The sequence below is a fragment of the Leguminivora glycinivorella genome, chromosome 21, assembly GCF_023078275.1.
Source record: "Leguminivora glycinivorella isolate SPB_JAAS2020 chromosome 21, LegGlyc_1.1, whole genome shotgun sequence".
Classification (NCBI taxonomy): domain Eukaryota; kingdom Metazoa; phylum Arthropoda; class Insecta; order Lepidoptera; family Tortricidae; genus Leguminivora; species Leguminivora glycinivorella.
This window is the reverse complement of record NC_062991.1, coordinates 6,100,326-6,119,210: the sequence shown is the minus strand read 5'-3', so window position 1 is coordinate 6,119,210 and position 18,885 is coordinate 6,100,326. Positions and strand designations below refer to the sequence as shown.

Sequence of the window (18,885 nt, the reverse complement as noted above, 5' to 3'; positions counted from 1 at the left end):
AAACATAAAATGATTAATCGTGATTTCTAAAATGTCATACGGTTACTTAAAAGTGCGTTGCAGTTTGCTTCTTTCGCAACTAAACAGTAGAAAAGCCAATTCTAAAAATACATACATACATACATACAATCACGCCTGTATCCCATAAAGGGGTAGGCAGAACACATGAAACTACTAAAGCTGCAGTGCCACTCTTGGCAAATAAGGGGTTGAAAGAAAACGAAACTGTGACATTGCAGTGACAGGTTGCCAGCCTCTCGCCTACGCCACAATTTAACCCGTATCCCATAGTCGCCTTCTACGACACCCACGGGAAGAAATGAAATTTTAAAAATCTACATTATTTTTGATTTACGATAGATACGATTGTTTATTTGCACTTTGTTTTAATCTTATTTAGTGTGACACAGCAGAAATCTTTACTCTCCTTTGCCATTCCTTACGACAATATAACGACTTGTGCTATTTATTGTCCCGGATTTGTAAGTTCACATTTTTAACACATTTGTTTTGAAGTAGTTGCGATGTGGCTAAGGCGTTTGTCAAATCTAACGATTAATTTCGAATTGGTTGAATCGATAAGGCCCTATGTACAAGGAGGCGCTTAAACAAATATACGGTTTCTATCAACTTACTGAAATGTAATTTGAATCGAAATTACAGTCTGCCACCGCACTAGTTTAAAAATAAAAATTAATGATAAATGACATGATAAGTAAATCCTGCGTGATAAATTAATATCGTAAAATACTCACTAACGAAGATCCGCAAAAATGTAACATGTGTTAGATTATGTTTAAAGTAAGCGAAATATTGTTTTTAAGTAATTGATTTTTTTAAATATTATTACAGGATTTTATTTAAAATTTCATTAGGTTGCGCGAGTTTACGTTTTGTGGACGCTGCCATGTGTCAAAAAGAGGTTCTTACAGCTCTGGGACAATACATATTAACGTACATACCTGAACCCGATGTCTCCATCAGCATGCAAAGAGGCGACATGCTTCGGGAAGTCTCTCGCGCACACTACAGGATGCTGCGCGCCGCCGATGCGCGGCGGCTTGGCGGAGCTCTCCGGCCCGGCCGGTGTGGGTGAACCCGCGGGCGCAACGGAGAGCAGTTTACCACTGAAAATAATGGGGAGTCGTTAGTTACTCTTTGAATATTAAAAAAAAAAAAAAAGCAATTGAATGATAATAATTTAATGAAGGGAAGTACTAGCCCCGATCAAAGAGGATCAAGTATTATAGAGAGTTACTGTCGAAGTAAAAAGTGTAATCACCGTGCATAGACTGCCATCTCTTGACACAGGCTTGAAACTTTTGAACCTCAGTTTTGACAATTTGGCCCAATATTCCTAGCTTGATATTATGTGTTAAAATGTCAAATATTAATATTAGCGCCGTCTAGCAGAGCGTACCCGAAAGGTGTAATGCCATCTAGGACACCGTACCTTTTTCTGTATGGTACTGAGGTACGTTTTTTCTTAGACTTTATCTGTCTAGATGGAGTTATATGTCTTTGCCCCGATGAATATGTTTTCGTCTAGTCAGACCATTTTTTGAGGCACCCCTTTTTGTACAAAAATAATGTAATAAGGTATTGCATTAAACAGCACCTTGAGGCACTAGTCCCACCGAAAAACGCGTAAGCGATGCGTCTCTTTTATTTACACGGGAGTAAAGATCTTTTTTTGCGTTCTATCGCCGTTAACTCATCACTTAATTACTCGCTTTTAGTGGGATCAGTGCCTTTAAACGTAAGTATATTTAGGGCCGATTGCACCAAACCATCTGTCACCGTTAAAGCATTCGTTAAATTTTATTGTATGGGAAGTTCCATAGACCTCTGCTGCGTTACGATGATGTGTCTGTCAAATGTGGTTGATGCAACTGGTCCTTAGCAGTAAACTTTCTGGTAGATTTTCTGTGATATTCAAACCAGGAATGGAGCCAGTCGAGACGTTTTCCAGACATACCTTGTCTAGTCAATATTATTAACATGTGACTCAGATGTTACAAACCTTACAACGTAGACTTATCAGTCATATTTGTATTTTTTTATTTTATTGATTACGGAAACAAACAGCTTACATAATTTCTTATAGTCTACAACGATATGTTAACACATTAGCCAAAACAGTTTCCACTGAGAGTTAGTACATACAATTTTGCTCTGAGACAAACATGTGATTAGGTATGTTTAAGTTTACATAAATGTAACATAAGGATGTAAAAAAAAGTAGGAAAGAAATAGGACTAAACAATGAATTACAAACCAGTATAAGTAGTTTGTGCGCTTGTAGTTACTATTGTTGCTAACTTACCAGGTTTCTTGTAGGAGTTTAACGGCGCCCTGGCGGCTCTTTCACCGCCCTCCTCGAGGTAGTTGTAGGCGGCGCTGATGCATTTGCTTAGACGGGATCTGCACCTGTTCAGAAATCAATTGTTAGTACAACCATAATACCGCAGAGACAAAACAAGGTTTTAGCACGATGTTCATAATAAATAAGTGTCAATTTTATTTTGTGTTCGTTACAGAGCTGAGTTTGAAACAATGACATGTGTGCGTAGCCGAATGGACAAACGCTCGATAATATCTCGTTCGTAGCTATGAAAATGAAATGAAATATTTATTTTTCAAGTAGGCATATTACAATGCGCATATGAACGTCAAATAATGCTACGCCGGCTCTAACCCTACGCCTCAGCCTCGAGAAGATTTCAGTCCCCCTCAGTTCGGACCGGCAAGAAATCGTCAAATAAAGCTACGCCGGCTCTAACCCTACGCCTCAGCCATCTATCTCTATCACTCTTGCGTATTGGCGCGATAGAGCCAGACTGCCATTCGGCTACGGAGCCTGGTCCAAAATTAAAATGAGACAACAGTATAATCGCGTATTATGACGACATTCCGCTCGTACGGATCGCATGCAGTGTGTGCGCCTAAATATCATAAGTTGACAACCAAAATTGAGATAAACTGTGCTAGTAACAGGGGCGGCTCAGACCGCGTTTCTTTCATACATTCCGGCGGCCGCAAACTCGCGTAAGTTTGACGACAGTGAGCCTTCTGTACTTTTATATATTCTGTGCTAGTACCTCCAGTATAATAGGGCAGCGCCGACACACGCAAGTAAGGCAATGGCGCCCGCACCAAGTATCGCAGCGTTCATGCTTGATTGTTCTATTTGGTCGCTCGGCGCTCGAGCCTCGGGGTGGACTTGACACCACTCGGGGGAAACCTCCTGTAAAAAAAAGGAAAGTTGTTACCAATTACCAGTACCAAATTAAATACCAGGGATGTAACGGATGTGGTTTTAACGGAACCGGAAGCGGAAGCGGAAGTTTTGAATTTAATTTAACGGAAGCAGAAGCGGAACCGGAACCAGAAGCGGAAGTTATAGATGTTAAAAACGAAATGAAAAAATACCACATAGGTATAACATAAACCAAAACTAATTAAATTACCTAGAACTTTTAGGTGTTTACTGTTCAGCCTGTAATCAGCAGTTTGTAATCAGCCTTTAGGCCCACTTAGGTTTTAAAAACGAAAAGAAAAGTTACCTGATATTTTATCTTAAGTATATCATTCATTACAATCCAAAAATTTAAATCACCTTGAACTTTAACCTCCTGAGTCCTGGAAGCATTTGTTTCGTTTTTGAATTTGAAACCTTTTGTCATCCAATAAAAGTTCAAAATAAATTTTGGAATATGTACAATAATTTGTACATATGGACTTAGGAGGTTAAGATTGTTTGTTGTTTAGGTAATCACTAAAAATCACATAAGAATCCTTTTAAACCTTTATTATGCCGTAAAAGGTTTTAGAAACGAAAAGAAAACTTACTCGTAGGTAGTATAATACAATCCAAAACTAACCAGTAAAAATTATATGTGTAATTGTTAGGACACAATTAAATTTTTAAATTAAATGGAGTGATTGTAAAAGAAGTAAACTGTATTTAATAAACAAATCTAAGGGGAGCTTCTAAGGGGATCGTAGATAAGCCCTGCACCACTGAATAGTTGTTCACTCGCTACTAACTAGGTGGACAGGACAAATATTGGCGCGCAATGGAATGAAGCGATTAATGTTTAGTATCGCAGCACGTGGCAAGCGGAGAGATGAGCGAATGATAGGTATAGAGTCTATACCTATCATTCTATACTATAGACCTGTTGGTCTTTGATGTACGCCACTCATGTCCCACCGTCGCGCTAGGTTCCGACATCCGTTATAACTTCCGTTTGAAAAATAACAGAACCGGAACAGAAGCGGATGTGTAAAACAAAACGGAAGTTCCGCAGTAACGGAAGCAGAAGCAGAACTCCGTTACATCCCTGTTAAATACATATAAAAATTCATACACTTCATAAAGCAAAGACTAGTTGCAGTTAGTGCATAATTTGATAAATTTTCGTGTGGTTTGGCTGAAGTCACCAGCACTAGGATGGGTCACTTCTTCATCAAAATATATAAAAGAAGAAACTGACTGACTGACATATCAACGCACAGTCTAAACCGCTGGTCGTAGAGATTCCAAATTTGGCACGTAGGTTCCTTATAAGGTGTAGAGAAGCACTAAGAAAGGATTTTACAAAATTCACCATCTGAGGGGTTAAATGGGGGTCCAAAGTTTGTATGGGGAAACACGATTAGATTAGTACGCGGGAGTAGATTAGACTTTTAGGGTGCGCGCCCACGGGCGATAAAGTCGCTCGACGACTTTTTTGTCGCTCACATCTAGTCTATGGGCTAATATGAAAGTGCACACAAATGCAAAACTACTACACTACTATACTCTGTCAAACAAGTCCGTCAGTAAATAAGAACTAAGAAAACTATATGTATCCTTTTTTCTAGCACCCTAAAGAAAAGGAAGCATATAGTTTTCTTTGTTCTTATTTACTGACAGACTTTTTGACAGAGTTTATTATACTACTACTACTATACTAGCGCAGCATACCCTTATAGACTCAGTTGTGGTAAACAAAGATGTGGCACTAACCTTGGGTTCTGAAGTGGTACCGTTGACGAGCAGCAAAGGACTTGCTACCGACAGCGTGACGGCGTATATCTTCACCTCGTAGCGAGTCGCGTTCCACAGCTCCACCGACTGAAATAAATACCTCATTGAGTATAATCAAGTATTGATGGTCAGCAAATTTGTTTTTCCTTACGTTTTAACGAAACCGAGAACCTTTTTAAGACCTCTTAAAGCCTAATTTGGTATGTAAGACAATAAAGATACAACAACAACAACAACATACAATCACGCCTGTATCCCATGAAGGGGTAGGCAAAGCACATGAAACTACTAGGGATGTACCGACTAGTCGGGAAAGCCGACTATCCGGCCATATTTGTAGTCGGCGATTAGTCGGCAAAAAAGGCCGATTAGTCGGCATTTGATAAAGTACTAGGAAAACAGCACAAAAATAAATTAGCGGATGATTTATGATTATATTATGTACTTATTCGTTATGCCTTTGTTTGCAAAAGAACAAATATCTGTAATTATAACAGAAATAAATGTCCTACCTAAGACTATCGGTTTCATAGGCAGGATCACTATTTATATAAAGCTAAAACATGGAAAATGTGTATAAATATTCTCATAAACCTTTGAACCTGAAAAAAATATTAAAAGCGCGAAAGAACCAAAATTGTCATTCAAACATTCTGGTGAATTTAGTCGAAAATTATGTTATGGCCGACTAGCCGACTAGTCGGCCGACTAATCGGCCGACTAATCGGCCACCCAGGCGCCGACTAGTCGGTAGTCGGCCTAGTCGGCCAAATCACTAGTCGGTACATCCCTAGAAACTACTCAAGTTTCAGTGCCACTCTTGGCAAATAAAGGGTTGACAGAAAACGAAACTGTGACATTGCAGTGACAGGTTGCCAGCCTCTCGCCTACGCCACAATTTAACCCACATCCCACAGTCGCCTTCTACGACACCCACGGGAAGAAACATATTTAAAGAAAATAAAGATACATATTTAAGTAATGTTCCTAGTATTTTATTACACCAAATCCAAAAAAAATAAACGTATCAACGACGGCCTTATCAGTCTAACTTATCTCTTCCAGAAAGCATTTGGGAAAGCTAAAAAAAGGGCGACCAACATTTATTATAAATCGCGAAGTGTTTTCAAGAGACCGTCTAGTATACATATTACGATATGTCAAAACATAGGTGTTCAAATATTCTAGCAAATACATCTTAACTTTACCTAAGAAGAGATTGAATGCGTAGACGGTTGAATTAGTAACTATTTTTATTATAGTGTAGTCAATCAATCGTCCATAGCTTTCATGAGGGAAAGCTTCATCCGCATATGGTTTTCTTTCCATAATTGAGTAAACTCATCAGATGTAATAATAATAATAATAAGCCTTTATTTCCTTAACTTACAGAAAATTGCATTTTTTACATGTAGTTATTTTAGGTATATAAGTTTTTATTTAAGCTAAGGTCCCATTCTGGGTATAGGCCTCCTCCAATAATTGCCAGGCTTTTCGGTCTCCTGCTATTGTTTTCCAATCACGTCCTGCTGTTCTTTCTATATCGTCAGCCCACCGTTCTTTTGGGCGACCTCTGTCCCTGTAGTTGATTGGGCCCGACCATGTAGAAACTTTTTTTATCCACTTTTCTCTTGGTGCTCGTGCCACATGTCCGGCCCACATCCACTTCAGGTGAAGGGAATGCTGTAGGGCAGCCCTACAGTGTAGGGCATCTATGATATTTGTTCGTTTTCTGATGTCTTTACATTTCTGTCTATCTCTGAGTTTGATGTTCAGTATACTCCTTTCCATTGAACGTTGGCATGTTTGAATTTTTCTTTTGATATGGTTGTCAAACGTCCAAGTTTGTGAGGCAAATGTTAAGCAGGGTAATAAATACTATACAGGGTAATAATAGCTAATACTTTTTTCTTTAGTCTGAGTGGCAGGTTAGATTTCAGTATCTCTTTATAACCCCAGAATTTTTTCCAAGTTATATTTATTCTTCTTTGTACTTCATCTAAATGCCTTGATGGCTTAAAGGATATTTATTTGCCCAAGTATATATAACTGTCTACATATTGAAGCGGTGTTTCTTTGACCAATATAGGGACTTGAGATCTATTTGTAGCAACCTTTGTCTTTGAGGTGTTTAGTTGTATATTATGTTAAAGTTTTGAGAAAACATTGTTGTTTTAAAAACAGGTATGCTTCTAGTTCTGAATTTGTATGAAGAAAATAGGGAATAACGTTCAGGGACTCATTTAGTAATCCACTACAGGGGCAGAAGCTTACCATAGATGGTGTTATACAATTATTGATCAAACGAATACGTGTATATACCCTAAATTGTAACAGTTGACGTAGTTAAGTATAAGTATAATATAATGTCAGTAGGGACTTTACCTCACTATCCGTTTACAATACTAATCTTCATAATATACGTCAATAAACACTATTCACCACATTCATTTTGTTTAAGCACAGACATTTTCGAACAAATATATCCAATTTGTAAACTTCTATGCACTGTTTACCACATTAGAACTACATGTTCATCCGAAAACATCACACACCAAATATATTTTATTTACTGTGCAAAATATAAGATACAAATGCCGAAATTTATGTCAATAGGCATTACCAAACTATTTCGATCCAAAGTCTAATTTGTTACTGAGCCCTTCCGTGAGTCGTATACATAGACTGGTTATGTATACAGGAAAAGTGTTTTGTGATTCATTTTCCTGTGTTTATTTTTGTTTTTAGGTTGACTCTGTGTTGATTCGATTTTTAAATATACAGAACGACAGATGCATGAAACGAAACGCATTAGGAAAAGACAAGTGAAAAAATAAAAGTAAATCTAAGAGTTAAGAAAATAAACGACTTGTAACAAAACAATATGATGTTAAATGTTGCAAGACAAAATAAAACTCAACATTGATTACACTATAGTTTAATGGAAGGAAATGTCACCAATGAATAAACATCATTCGAATCCCGGTAAGGGCATTTATTTGCGTGATGAACACAGATATTTGTTCCTAAGTCATGGATGTTTTCTATGTATATAAATATTTGTATCCATACTAATATTATAAATGGGAAAGTGTGTGTGTCTGTTTGTTTGTCCGTCTTTCACGGCAAAACGGAGCGACGAATTGACGTGATTTTTTAGGTGGAGATAGTTGAAGGGATGGAGAGTGACATAGGCTACTTTTTGTCTCTTTCTAACGCGAGCGAAGCCGCGGGCAAAAACTAGTATTATATATATCGTTGTCTGAGTACCCGCAACACAAGCCATCTTGAGCTTACCGTGGGACTCAGTCAATTTGTGTAAGACTGTCTTATAATATTTATTTATTTACTTATTCGAACTTTAGTTAATTACATACATACATACATACATATGTACATACAATCACGCCTGTATCCCATGAAGGGGTAGGCAGAGCACATGAAACTACTCAAGTTTCAGTGCCACTCTTTGCAAATAAGGGGTTGATAGAAAACGAAATTGTGCCATTGCAGTGACAGGTTGCCAGCCTCTCGCCTACGCCACAATTTAACCCATATCCCACAGTCGCCTTCTACGACACCCACGGGAAGAAAGGGGGTGGTGAAATTCTTAACCCGTCACCACATGGGCATAGCTAATTAAATAACTAAAAGAAAGTTACCTATGTTCTCTAATAGTAGAGCGGCGAGAGGGTCTCGGAAAAAGTTGATGTGACTGGAGAGTATACTGCTGACAAGTGGTATCGTTGTGATCGGTAGACTTTACTGAGTACGAAATAATGACTTGTCGCATTCTCAGACTGTGGGGGGGTTAACTATGACGTCACAAAGATCGCGATCCCGGGTTTCAATTTTTTGCCAATTGGTCAAGAACCCCTTATCCAATTTTGAAAAATGAGGTGTCGATTGAAAGCGTATAACATGCTGATTAAGATTTCTTATATGTGAAAAGTATAGTTTTGTTAGTTCTTTTTTAATTAACAATAATGCAAAAAATACTTTTTTTTTACTCTCTTTTTTTATTTTTGTGACTCAAAAAGGCAATGAAAACGGCCACTTAGCTAAAAAATATGTTATATAAATCATTTAACTACATTATTAAGCTATCTGTTGCTTTTTAAATTTCTACGATCGGATAATAAATAAGCAAACTACAAGCACATACCTGTAGGCGGGGAGTACCGCTTGACACGCGTTCCCATACATTCGGCGTCTACCAAATTACACCTCGCGCAAAATTCGTTTCAAGCAGATATACCTCTAATCTTATTCATCGTAACCTATCAATATTCGTATCATTTTAAAGTACTTTAAGAAACTATGTCAATCATTTTCTTAAAATCAATAATCGCCAGTCTGCGGTGGTTACAAAGGAAAAAAGTGGGTATGCAATTTGACTGGTTTCCTAGGTTTGATACCCTAGACGAGTTTAAAAGGGGAGGTAAAGGTGACATATGGGTTGTTCTCTGGCCTAAAAGCTACACAGAAGGTCAGGGGAGAAAAAACTAGGGTTTAAGTTTAGTTTTTCTTTTATTTGTTGATTTTATTGTGTTTAATTTTTTTGTAATTTTATCAAGGATACCGTTGGTTTCTTTTACTGAAAATACCCTTTTTTATGAGAAAGCTGATGAATTTCATGTCATTTTCCGATAGAGACTAAAATTAACTTTCAAATAAGGCCACATAGTCATACTTTTACTTATATAATATTAAGGGTAATACCAAGTAATACCGTTCGAACTCAAACGACTTAGAGCCTAGAGGTGCGGTTTTTTGACCCAGTAGGTATTAAAAAGTAATCGTAAAATCAAAACGATTGGACTTCGGTCGTTATAATATTAAATCACTAAAATGAAGTTACCTATAATGTTTTAGTAATTATAATCATCACTTTTAGCCACTTAAGAGCATATTTATTATTAATAATGCGTTATAAATATGGAATAGTTGTTGGGGTACACTTATTAAGTACATGCAGCTCCTGCAAATACACTTAGTGTCAAAAAAATCACACATCTCAGTCGTTTGCGTTGAAGCAGTATTGACCCACATATTAGAGAGAGCAAGGCGCGCAGGGCGTCTCGTAAGACTATGTGTGGCACTGAGGAACCAGTGAAGTCAGGTCTATGGATTGCTACACTGCTGTCCCGCTTGCACTACTCCGCCGGGGCTATTACCCTTAATATTATATAAGTAAAAGTATGACTATGTGGCCTTATTTGAAAGTTAATTTTAGTCTATATCGGAAAATGCCATGAAATTCATCGCATTTCTCATAAAAAAGGGCATTTTCACAAAAAGAAACCAGCGTGTATTCTTGATAAAATTACAAAAAAATTAAACGCAATAAAATCAACAAATAAAAGAAAAAATAACTTAAAACTAAACTTAAACCCTAGTTTTTCCTCCCCTGGCCCTCTGTGTAGCTTTCAGGCCAGAGAACAACCCATATGTCACCTTTACCTCCCCTTTTAAACTCGTCTAGGGTATCAAACCTAGGGAACCACTCAAATTGCATCCCTGCTTTTTTCTTTGTAACCACCGTAGACTGGCGATTATTGATTTTAAGAAAATGGTTGACATTGTTTCTTAAAGGACTTTAATTGTACTTTCAAATGATACCAATATTGATAGGTTACGATGAATAAGATTAGAGGTATATCTGCTTGAAACGAATTTTGCGCGAGGTGTAATTTGGTAGACGCCGAATGTATGAGAACGCGTGTCAAGCGGTACTCCCCGCCTACAGGTATGTGCTTGTAGTTTGCTTATTTATTATCCGATCGTAGAAATTTAAAAAGCAACAGATAGCTTAATAATGTAGTTAAATGATTTATATAACATATTTTTTAGCTAAATGGCCGTTTTCATTGCCTTTTTGAGTCACAAAAATCAAAAAAGAGAGTAAAAAAAAAGTATATTTTGCATTATTGTTAATTAAAAAATAACTAACAAATTATACTTTTCACATATAAGAAATCTTAATCAGCATGTCATACGCTTTCAATCGACACCTCATTTTTCAAAATTGGATAAGGGGTTCTAGACAAATTGGCAAAAAATTGAAACCCGGGACCGCGATCTTTGTGACGTCATAGTTAACCCCGATCACAACGATACCACTTGTCAGCAGTATACTCTCCAGTCACATCAACTTCAAAACTAGACGACTTTTTTCAATTCCGCCGCCTTACTATAAGGTAAAGTTTGCCTAAAACTTATTTAAATGTGTTTTAATACATGCCGATTACAATACCTAATTCTCGCTCGAGTACATAGAAACCTATGTGTTAGGGTGCCTTTCCACCAGAGATGCGCTATGGATGTGTTTGATATCCACTACCAATCATGTTTATGGTTTCACAAAGCATAGCGCTAGTGGGAATAGTTTCGATTACGCTGACTGGTGGATATCATGCTATTTGTATAATTATTTATTATGTATTTATTCGTATATACTGCATGTTAGTGTAAGTTATAATTTATTATTACCTATAATCCGTTTTCTGCACCGTTTGTACTGTATTTTTTTTTATACTACGTCGATGGCAAACAAGCATACGGTCCGCCTGATGGAAAGCGGTTACCGTAACCTATGGACGCCTGCAACTCAAAGAGTGTCACATGCGCGTTGCCACCCCATTAGAAACTTGTACACTCCCCTTTGCTGTGTTAAAGTACACAGCAAAAACTTGAAAACACTGTATGCCTACCATCTCCAATTCTCCTTCAATTGCTCAAAGGTTAACTGAAAGAGATCCCTTAAAGGGATACGTTCGCCTTTGTACTAGTGATAAGCTCTTTTTCTTGTGTGTTGTATTATTTTCTGGTACAATAAAGTGTTTTACTACTACTACTACTACATATCAGACGCATCCATAGCACATCTCTGGTGGAAAGGCGCCTTTATTATTTGCAAAGAGGATTAGGGTTGTAAATAGAAAAAAAACCAAATGTTTTTTTTTTTCAGAATTATGAAAAAAAACATGAAAAAAAACCGAGCACCTTGGTTTTTTTTATAAATATGGTTTTTTTCAGATGAACAAATAATACGACAATAACGGTTTTTCGTGAGTTGTAACGTGTTTCAATAACAATAACGTACATTTTAATTCAGTATACAAACGTTTATTGGGGAATCCCCGATGCTGCGTGTAGCGTGGAGAGGCGGTGTTGTTGCCAACAGTAAATAGTGATAACTACAAACTACAGATTTCGTAAATGTTACTTTTATAAGACCAGAAATTAAAGTTATTTGATTAAATTCGTTTAATAGTTAACATTAAGTCTAAAAAACCGTATAAAAGTATTAACTACTTTGCAAATTTTGAGATTTCGTACTTTAGAAAAAAAACATACTCCAGAAAAAAAACTGTTTTTTTTTCACGGTTTTTTTTCATGTTTTTTTTCAAGCCAGAAAAAAAACCGTTTTTTTACAACCCTAAAGAGGATCGAGTATTATAGAGAGTTACTGTCAAAGGAAAATGTGTAATCACAGTGCATAGACTGCCATCTCTCGACAAAAGCTTAAAACTTTTGAACCTCAGTTTTGACAATTTGGGCCATATTGTTTGCTTGATATGTGTTAAAATGTCAAATATTAATATTAGCGCCATCTAGCCGAGCGTTCCCCAAAGGTGTAACGCCATCTAGGCCACCGTACCTTTTTCTCTAGGGTTTTGAGGTACGTCTTTTTCTTAGACTATATCCGTCTATACGGAGTTACATATGCCGTAACATATACGGAGTAACGGGAGAGGAAAACCGAGGAAAAGGTGGATGGATTGCGTGAGAGATGATATGAAGCGAAAGCAAGTGAATGATGAAATGACGGATGATAGGGAGGTATGGAAGCGGAAGACATGCTGCGCCGACCCCAAATGAATGGGATAAGGGCAGGCGAATGATGATGACGGAGTTACATATGTCTTTGTTATTTGTAAGAGAAATCGTACTACAAATGATACTCACAACACTGATGGTAGTCTCGATATCTGCCTTGCTAGTGGGCAGTTTCAGTCTGGTTCGGGGCTGCAGCTCCGGTATCTTTCTCAGGGTCACCACATACTGGTCCAGGGTGTTGTTGTACTCGAGAGGCTGCCGCCATTGGAGGTACAGGACACCTGTAATTTAAAAAAAAGGTGAATAAATCTATCCATACTAATATTATAAATGGGAAAGTGTGTGTGTCTGTTTGTTTGTCCGTCTTTCACGGCAAAACGGAGCGACGAATTGTCGTGATTTTTTAAGTGGAGATAGTTGAAGGGATGGAGAGTGATATAGGCTACTTTTTGTCTCTTTCTAGCGCGAGCGAGGGCAAAAGCATGATGACTGGCGCCGACGGGGGTTTGACATCAGTCAGGACGTATAAAGGCGTCGACGCTTCTCCCAAAAGCGCCAGTAAGTCTGATGATTAATCGTCTAGAGAGAATATCTCAACATATCGAAGATTCTAGAAATATCTTACCATTGGGCTGATCGCAAGTCAGATTCATGATGACGGGACCTGACGGCGATTTGACGTCAGTCAGGACGTATAAAGGCGTCGACGCTTCTCCCAAACGCTCCAGTAGGTCTGATGATTAACCGTCTAGAGAGAATATCTCAACATATCGAAGATTCTAGAAATATCTTACCGTTAGGATGGTCGCAAGTCAGATTCATGATGACGGGAGCTGACGGCGGTTTGACAGCAGTCTGGACGTATAAAGGCGTCGACGCTTCTCCCAAACGCTCTTATAGGTCTCATGATTAACCGTCTAGAGAAAACATCTCAACATATTAAACATTCTAGAAATATCTTACCATTGGGCTGATCGCAAGTCAGATTCATGATGACGGGAGCTGACGGCGGTTTGACATCAGTCAGGACGTATAAAGGCGTCGACGCTTCTCCCAAACGCTCTTATAGGTCTCATGATTAACCGTCTAGAGAAAACATCTCAACATATTAAACATTCTAGAAATATCTTACCATTGGGCTGATCGCAAGTCAGATTCATGATGACGGGAGCTGACGGCGGTTTGACGTCAGTCAGGACGTATAAAGGCGTCGACGCTTCTCCAAGACGCTCCAACAGGTCTGATGATTTGACGCCGTCTAAGGAGAAGCTGTAGAACGCTCGCACCCAGATTTTGTAGGGGGTGAAGGGTTCTGTAAAAGAGAAATATGGTGTTAGGACTTTATCTTATACAAATTGGCAGTCGAGAGCATACCCAGTTACACTCTAACGATGTTTGTGGAACCAGGTCGGTGTCTGCGGGCAAGTTTGTTGTGCAGAGGGTCACTAACTATTACGGCGATAGATGTCTTTACAAACGCCTTCCCTACATACTCAACAGCCTGCCCACTGACATCAGACAGGAAGCCAACAAAGTTAAATTTGGTAAAAAGCTGCGTAGTTACCTCATAAATTGCGTATAGAAATAGTTTATCATAAGTATTTAACTATGTAGATTATTTTATAATATAAGAGAGTAGAGACTGCACGTCAGTCAGTCAAACCGTGGAAACTGTTTTGTGGGACACTGTACTTGAATAAGCTGTATACTTTTATGTTAATAAATAAATAAATAATAATAAATTAACTACAATTAACTAGTGTATCATAGACAACATGACGTCCATTTTCTTCATATTGTAGAATAATATCGGGTTAAGTAGCTCCCGCGCTATCTGTGATTTTCGAAACGTTTCAAATAAGTAATACCACCAAAAACATTCTGTAAAAAACGAACCAAGTCTCGATGGAGCTGCATGTTTATCTCTAAAAAGTAATGAAATCTAGACAAAGTTGTGCCAAGTCCAAGGTTCCTTACTGCGATTTCTTTATTATTATAGCTAATGTTGTGTGACTTGGCCGTTGACGGGTAGCGGTATCTAGTGACAGGTAGTGCAATGGTGTCATGGAGCACCTGGTTTTGTACCCTTGTGTACCCTAAATAAAACAATCATAAGAACAATTATGCAATACTTTTTGTACCTACTATAATTCATGCTTCGCCACGTATCTGATGTAGCGTGCAATAGGTAATAAATTATGGAAATGAGAAAGCTATTTGTCAGATTATGTAAACGATAATTATTTAATGTTATTATTTAGTGTAACTTTCGATTGATATGATTAAGTTTTCAATCATTTAGTTTGTAGAAATATAGATTACATGCTTCGCTTTGTACTTTATGCAGCTTGAAATAATAAATTAAATGCGACGTTCTCATATAAAAGGTGCTACATTCTCGCTTGCCATAAGGACGACATTTGCTAGAATCTTAGCACAAATGACGTCCAGCCCAGTTCACTTACAGTTACACAGCTACAAGGACAAAAATATTTGAACATTTTGAACAGGATTCAAACGCTATGAGCATAAAAGCGTCCTTATCCATACTAATATTATAAATGGGAAAGTGTTTGTGTCTATTTGTCCGTTCTTCACGGCAAAACGGAGCGACGTATGGACGTGGATTTTTAAGTGGAGATAGTTGAAGGGATGGAGTGACATAGGCTACTTTTTGTCTCTTTCTAACCCCCCACTTCGTCTTCCCTAGAATGGGGGGGTGGAAGTTTGTATGGATCATTCCGCAATTTTCGAATTTAGTGCGAGCGAAGCTGCGGGAAAAAGCTAGTAAGTGACAAAGTGGTACCTTTTGTTTGAGAACGGCACAAATGAAGCCATTGAAATCAAAAAACATCGCAATTTCAATCGGGACGAAGGTTTTAGGATCTCATCCACATGGAATCCTGTCATTAATAAGTGTAAGCCGAAAATAATATCCACAGTCGTTAAATCGAATATCGTCAGTGTTGTATGTCGACAGAGTAACATCCCTAGTGCGCAAACAGTTCAAGTTGATAATCAAAACCAAGTGCGGGTAGTTCGAAAAACTCGCGCGGCTGTCAGAAGGTGTTGATGTCATTTCAAGCCAGTCTTCTCTGAGACCACGGGGACAACGCCGTCCTTGAAACGTTGGAGGTCAGTTTAATATGTAGTTATACGCGATTAAGTCCCGATTTTAAAAATAATTAAATCCTGCAATGTTTTGAATTATGTAAACGATCATTATTGAATATTACCTATTACGATAATCTCGTAATTGTCTAATGTACTATTAATTACACGTTTCGCCTCATATCCGACGCATGCAACAGCGAATACCGGAATGGTGAAAGCAATTCGTCGGATTAAGTAAACGATTACTATGCACAACATCAAAGAGGATTCCGAACGCCGACAATCAATGCGTAACTTCCGAGCTGTTGCAAATAATGCAAATACTGTGAGTAAAGTGACTCATGAGTGTTGATAGTTGCATAAAAAATAGATTATTGGATCGATAGTATGGTCGCGCGATAAACCATAAAACGTCAGGCCGTCCTTTTCGCACTATCTGCAAGTGCGAGAAGGACGGCCTGACGTTTTATTGGACCACAAGTAGTGACACAATGTTTTAGGCACTGATCCCAACAAAAGCGAGGAAGCGATGAGCTACCGGCGATAGAAACGAACAAAAGATATACTCTGTCAAACAAGTCTGTCAGTAAATAAGAACTAAGAAAACTATAGGTATCCTTTCTCTAGCACCCTAAAGAAAAGGATGCATATAGTTTTCTTTGTTCTTATTTACTGACAGACTTGGTTGACAGAGTATAGTCTCCCGTGTAAATAAAAGAGAGAGGGAGCGATTTATAGTTCATCCCTAGGCGACGAACTATAAATTCGCTTGCGCTGTCATCGCTGTCACGGGAGCGACTGTCTTTTGTTCGTTTCCATGACCGATAGCTCATCGCTTCCTCGCCTTGTGGAACTAGTACCTTATGAGTGTTGATTGTTGCATAAAAATGAGATTACTTGTACAGAATAGGGGACAAAAAACGGACGTTGAGAAACGTTGGGAAAAAAGGTAAAATAATGTTAATTAATCGCGTTCGACCTGTATGTGACTTTAAATAAAAGACGTTGATCACAAATAAGTGAGACAATGTTTTAGTGTTATGGGCTAGTACATAGTGACCGTGATCCTAAGCCGACGGCCGAGCCCGGGTAATATTTCAATAGGTATCGTTGTCTGGGTACCCACAACACTAGCCTTCTAGAACTTACCGTGGGACTCAGTCTAAACAGAATAAAGGATATTCACTTACTTATGTTCCTCAACTTGAACCCGACGACCTTCGTCAGCTGCCCAGCAGTATTGAGCAGCGTCAGATCCCTAGTATCCTTCGAATAATCCGCCATCGTCAACAAAAGACACGATTCCCTGTACTATACTAGACCGAACTAGTCCCAAATGATATGCTCTCTAGTACATTTAGTAAACTCACACACGCGCAACAGAATGGGAGCGAAAAAAGCGAAGAGCCGAGAAGTGACAATGACAGCAAAGCGTTCGTGTGATCCGACCGCAACCGAAATATAACCGACTGATTCGGACCGAGAGCGCGCGAAAACGGCCGATCAGGGGGGTTACCATGACGTACTAAAGACGTTCAGTTTAGGTTGAGAGAAAGGGACACAGCTATAGCAGTTCCATAGCTCCGTCCCTCTCTCTCAACCTAAACTGAACGGCTTTAGCACGTCATGGTAACCCCCCAGCTCTCGGCTAATACGATCGAGCGTTACTGTACGCCATATGCACAATTTGTCTCTCGCTCTCTCGGTGTACTACTGTACTATCCTAAAAGAACCTCCTAAAAAGAACCAACTAGTACACTTCGGAGATCTTACTAATCGGGAAGCGATATTTTCAGTGAACGAGCAGGCACAACTCTACAGAATAGCTAGGGACGCCGGTCACAGAATCCCAAGTAATGCAGGACAATATTCACTTACTTAAGTTCCTCAACTTGAACCCGACGACCTTCGTCAGCTTCCCAGCAGTATTGAGCAGTGTCAGATTCCTGGTTGCCTTCGAATAATCCGCCATAGTCAGGTCGCTAGAGAAATAGTTCATCTTCTTCACATCGGCGGAGCTAGGGACGCCAATTACGGGTGCCGCGTCAACCTAAAAAAAAAAAGTGTTTTACCAAAAAATGGGCAAGATTTCCATAAGACAGTTTAAATTCTTTTTCAGTACAGATGGTCGCTTTTTTACGCACTAGTTCGAGAAGTGGTTCATTATATGCCAGGTCGAAACTTCGGAGGCTCATCTGTACTGAAAAACTTCGTACGATACACGTGCGAAAAGGAAATTCGTAACTCGTGTCGATTTAAAACACTCCCTTCGGTCGTGTTTTAATTTATCGCCACTCGTTTCGAACTCCCTTTTTTACGCACTTGTATCGTAATGTACTATTTTATTTTCGAAATTTCGATTCTAAGCTACGCTTTTCTTGTGGAGTTAGATTAAAAACAACACTATTGTGTTACTCGTTTTCTTAGCATTTAGAATGAAGGTCCGCCTTACAGATGTTGACAGATGTAGTGCGAAAAGGGTTTGTCACGCTAGTTCAGTCAACGTCAGTACATCTTGTACTGAGACTGACTGAAATAGCATGACACGTTCATACGTTTCCGTAACAATATAAATATTAAATAAATAAATAAATATTATAGGACATTCTTACACAGATTGACTGAGGCCCACGGTAAGCTCAAGAAGGCTTGTGTTGTGGGTACTCAGACAACGATATATATAATATGTACATATAAATACTTATATACATAGAAATATGAAGGTAAATCTTTTCGCACTACATCTGTACATGTGTTGCGTACGAACATGGCGCGCATACATAAACGAACGTTTGAAGAGTTACTACTAGTCTTATACTGAGTCCGTAGCGTTGTCGTCCCGAGTGAATGGTGTGCTCTATGGCGTTGTCATGGCAACGCTTCATTTAGGTTTA

The 18,885-nt window shown here is 38.6% G+C and overlaps 1 protein-coding gene across 1 annotated transcript in view; it reads right to left on the bottom strand.

Moving 5' to 3' along the window:
* Positions 1 to 17,275, bottom strand: part of LOC125237317 — a 31,963-nt gene extending 14,688 nt beyond the window's left edge. Inside the window, exons 1-8 of the mRNA XM_048144306.1 lie at positions 17,182 to 17,275; positions 14,010 to 14,189; positions 13,503 to 13,610; positions 13,007 to 13,158; positions 5,015 to 5,122; positions 3,102 to 3,247; positions 2,323 to 2,430; positions 963 to 1,127 (exon numbers count right to left, since the gene is read on the bottom strand). Of these exons, the coding sequence (XP_048000263.1) occupies positions 963 to 1,127; positions 2,323 to 2,430; positions 3,102 to 3,247; positions 5,015 to 5,122; positions 13,007 to 13,158; positions 13,503 to 13,610; positions 14,010 to 14,189; positions 17,182 to 17,275 (1,061 nt within the window). The remainder of the gene's footprint in view (positions 1 to 962; positions 1,128 to 2,322; positions 2,431 to 3,101; positions 3,248 to 5,014; positions 5,123 to 13,006; positions 13,159 to 13,502; positions 13,611 to 14,009; positions 14,190 to 17,181) is intronic.
* Between the last annotated feature and the right edge of the window lie 1,610 nt (positions 17,276 to 18,885).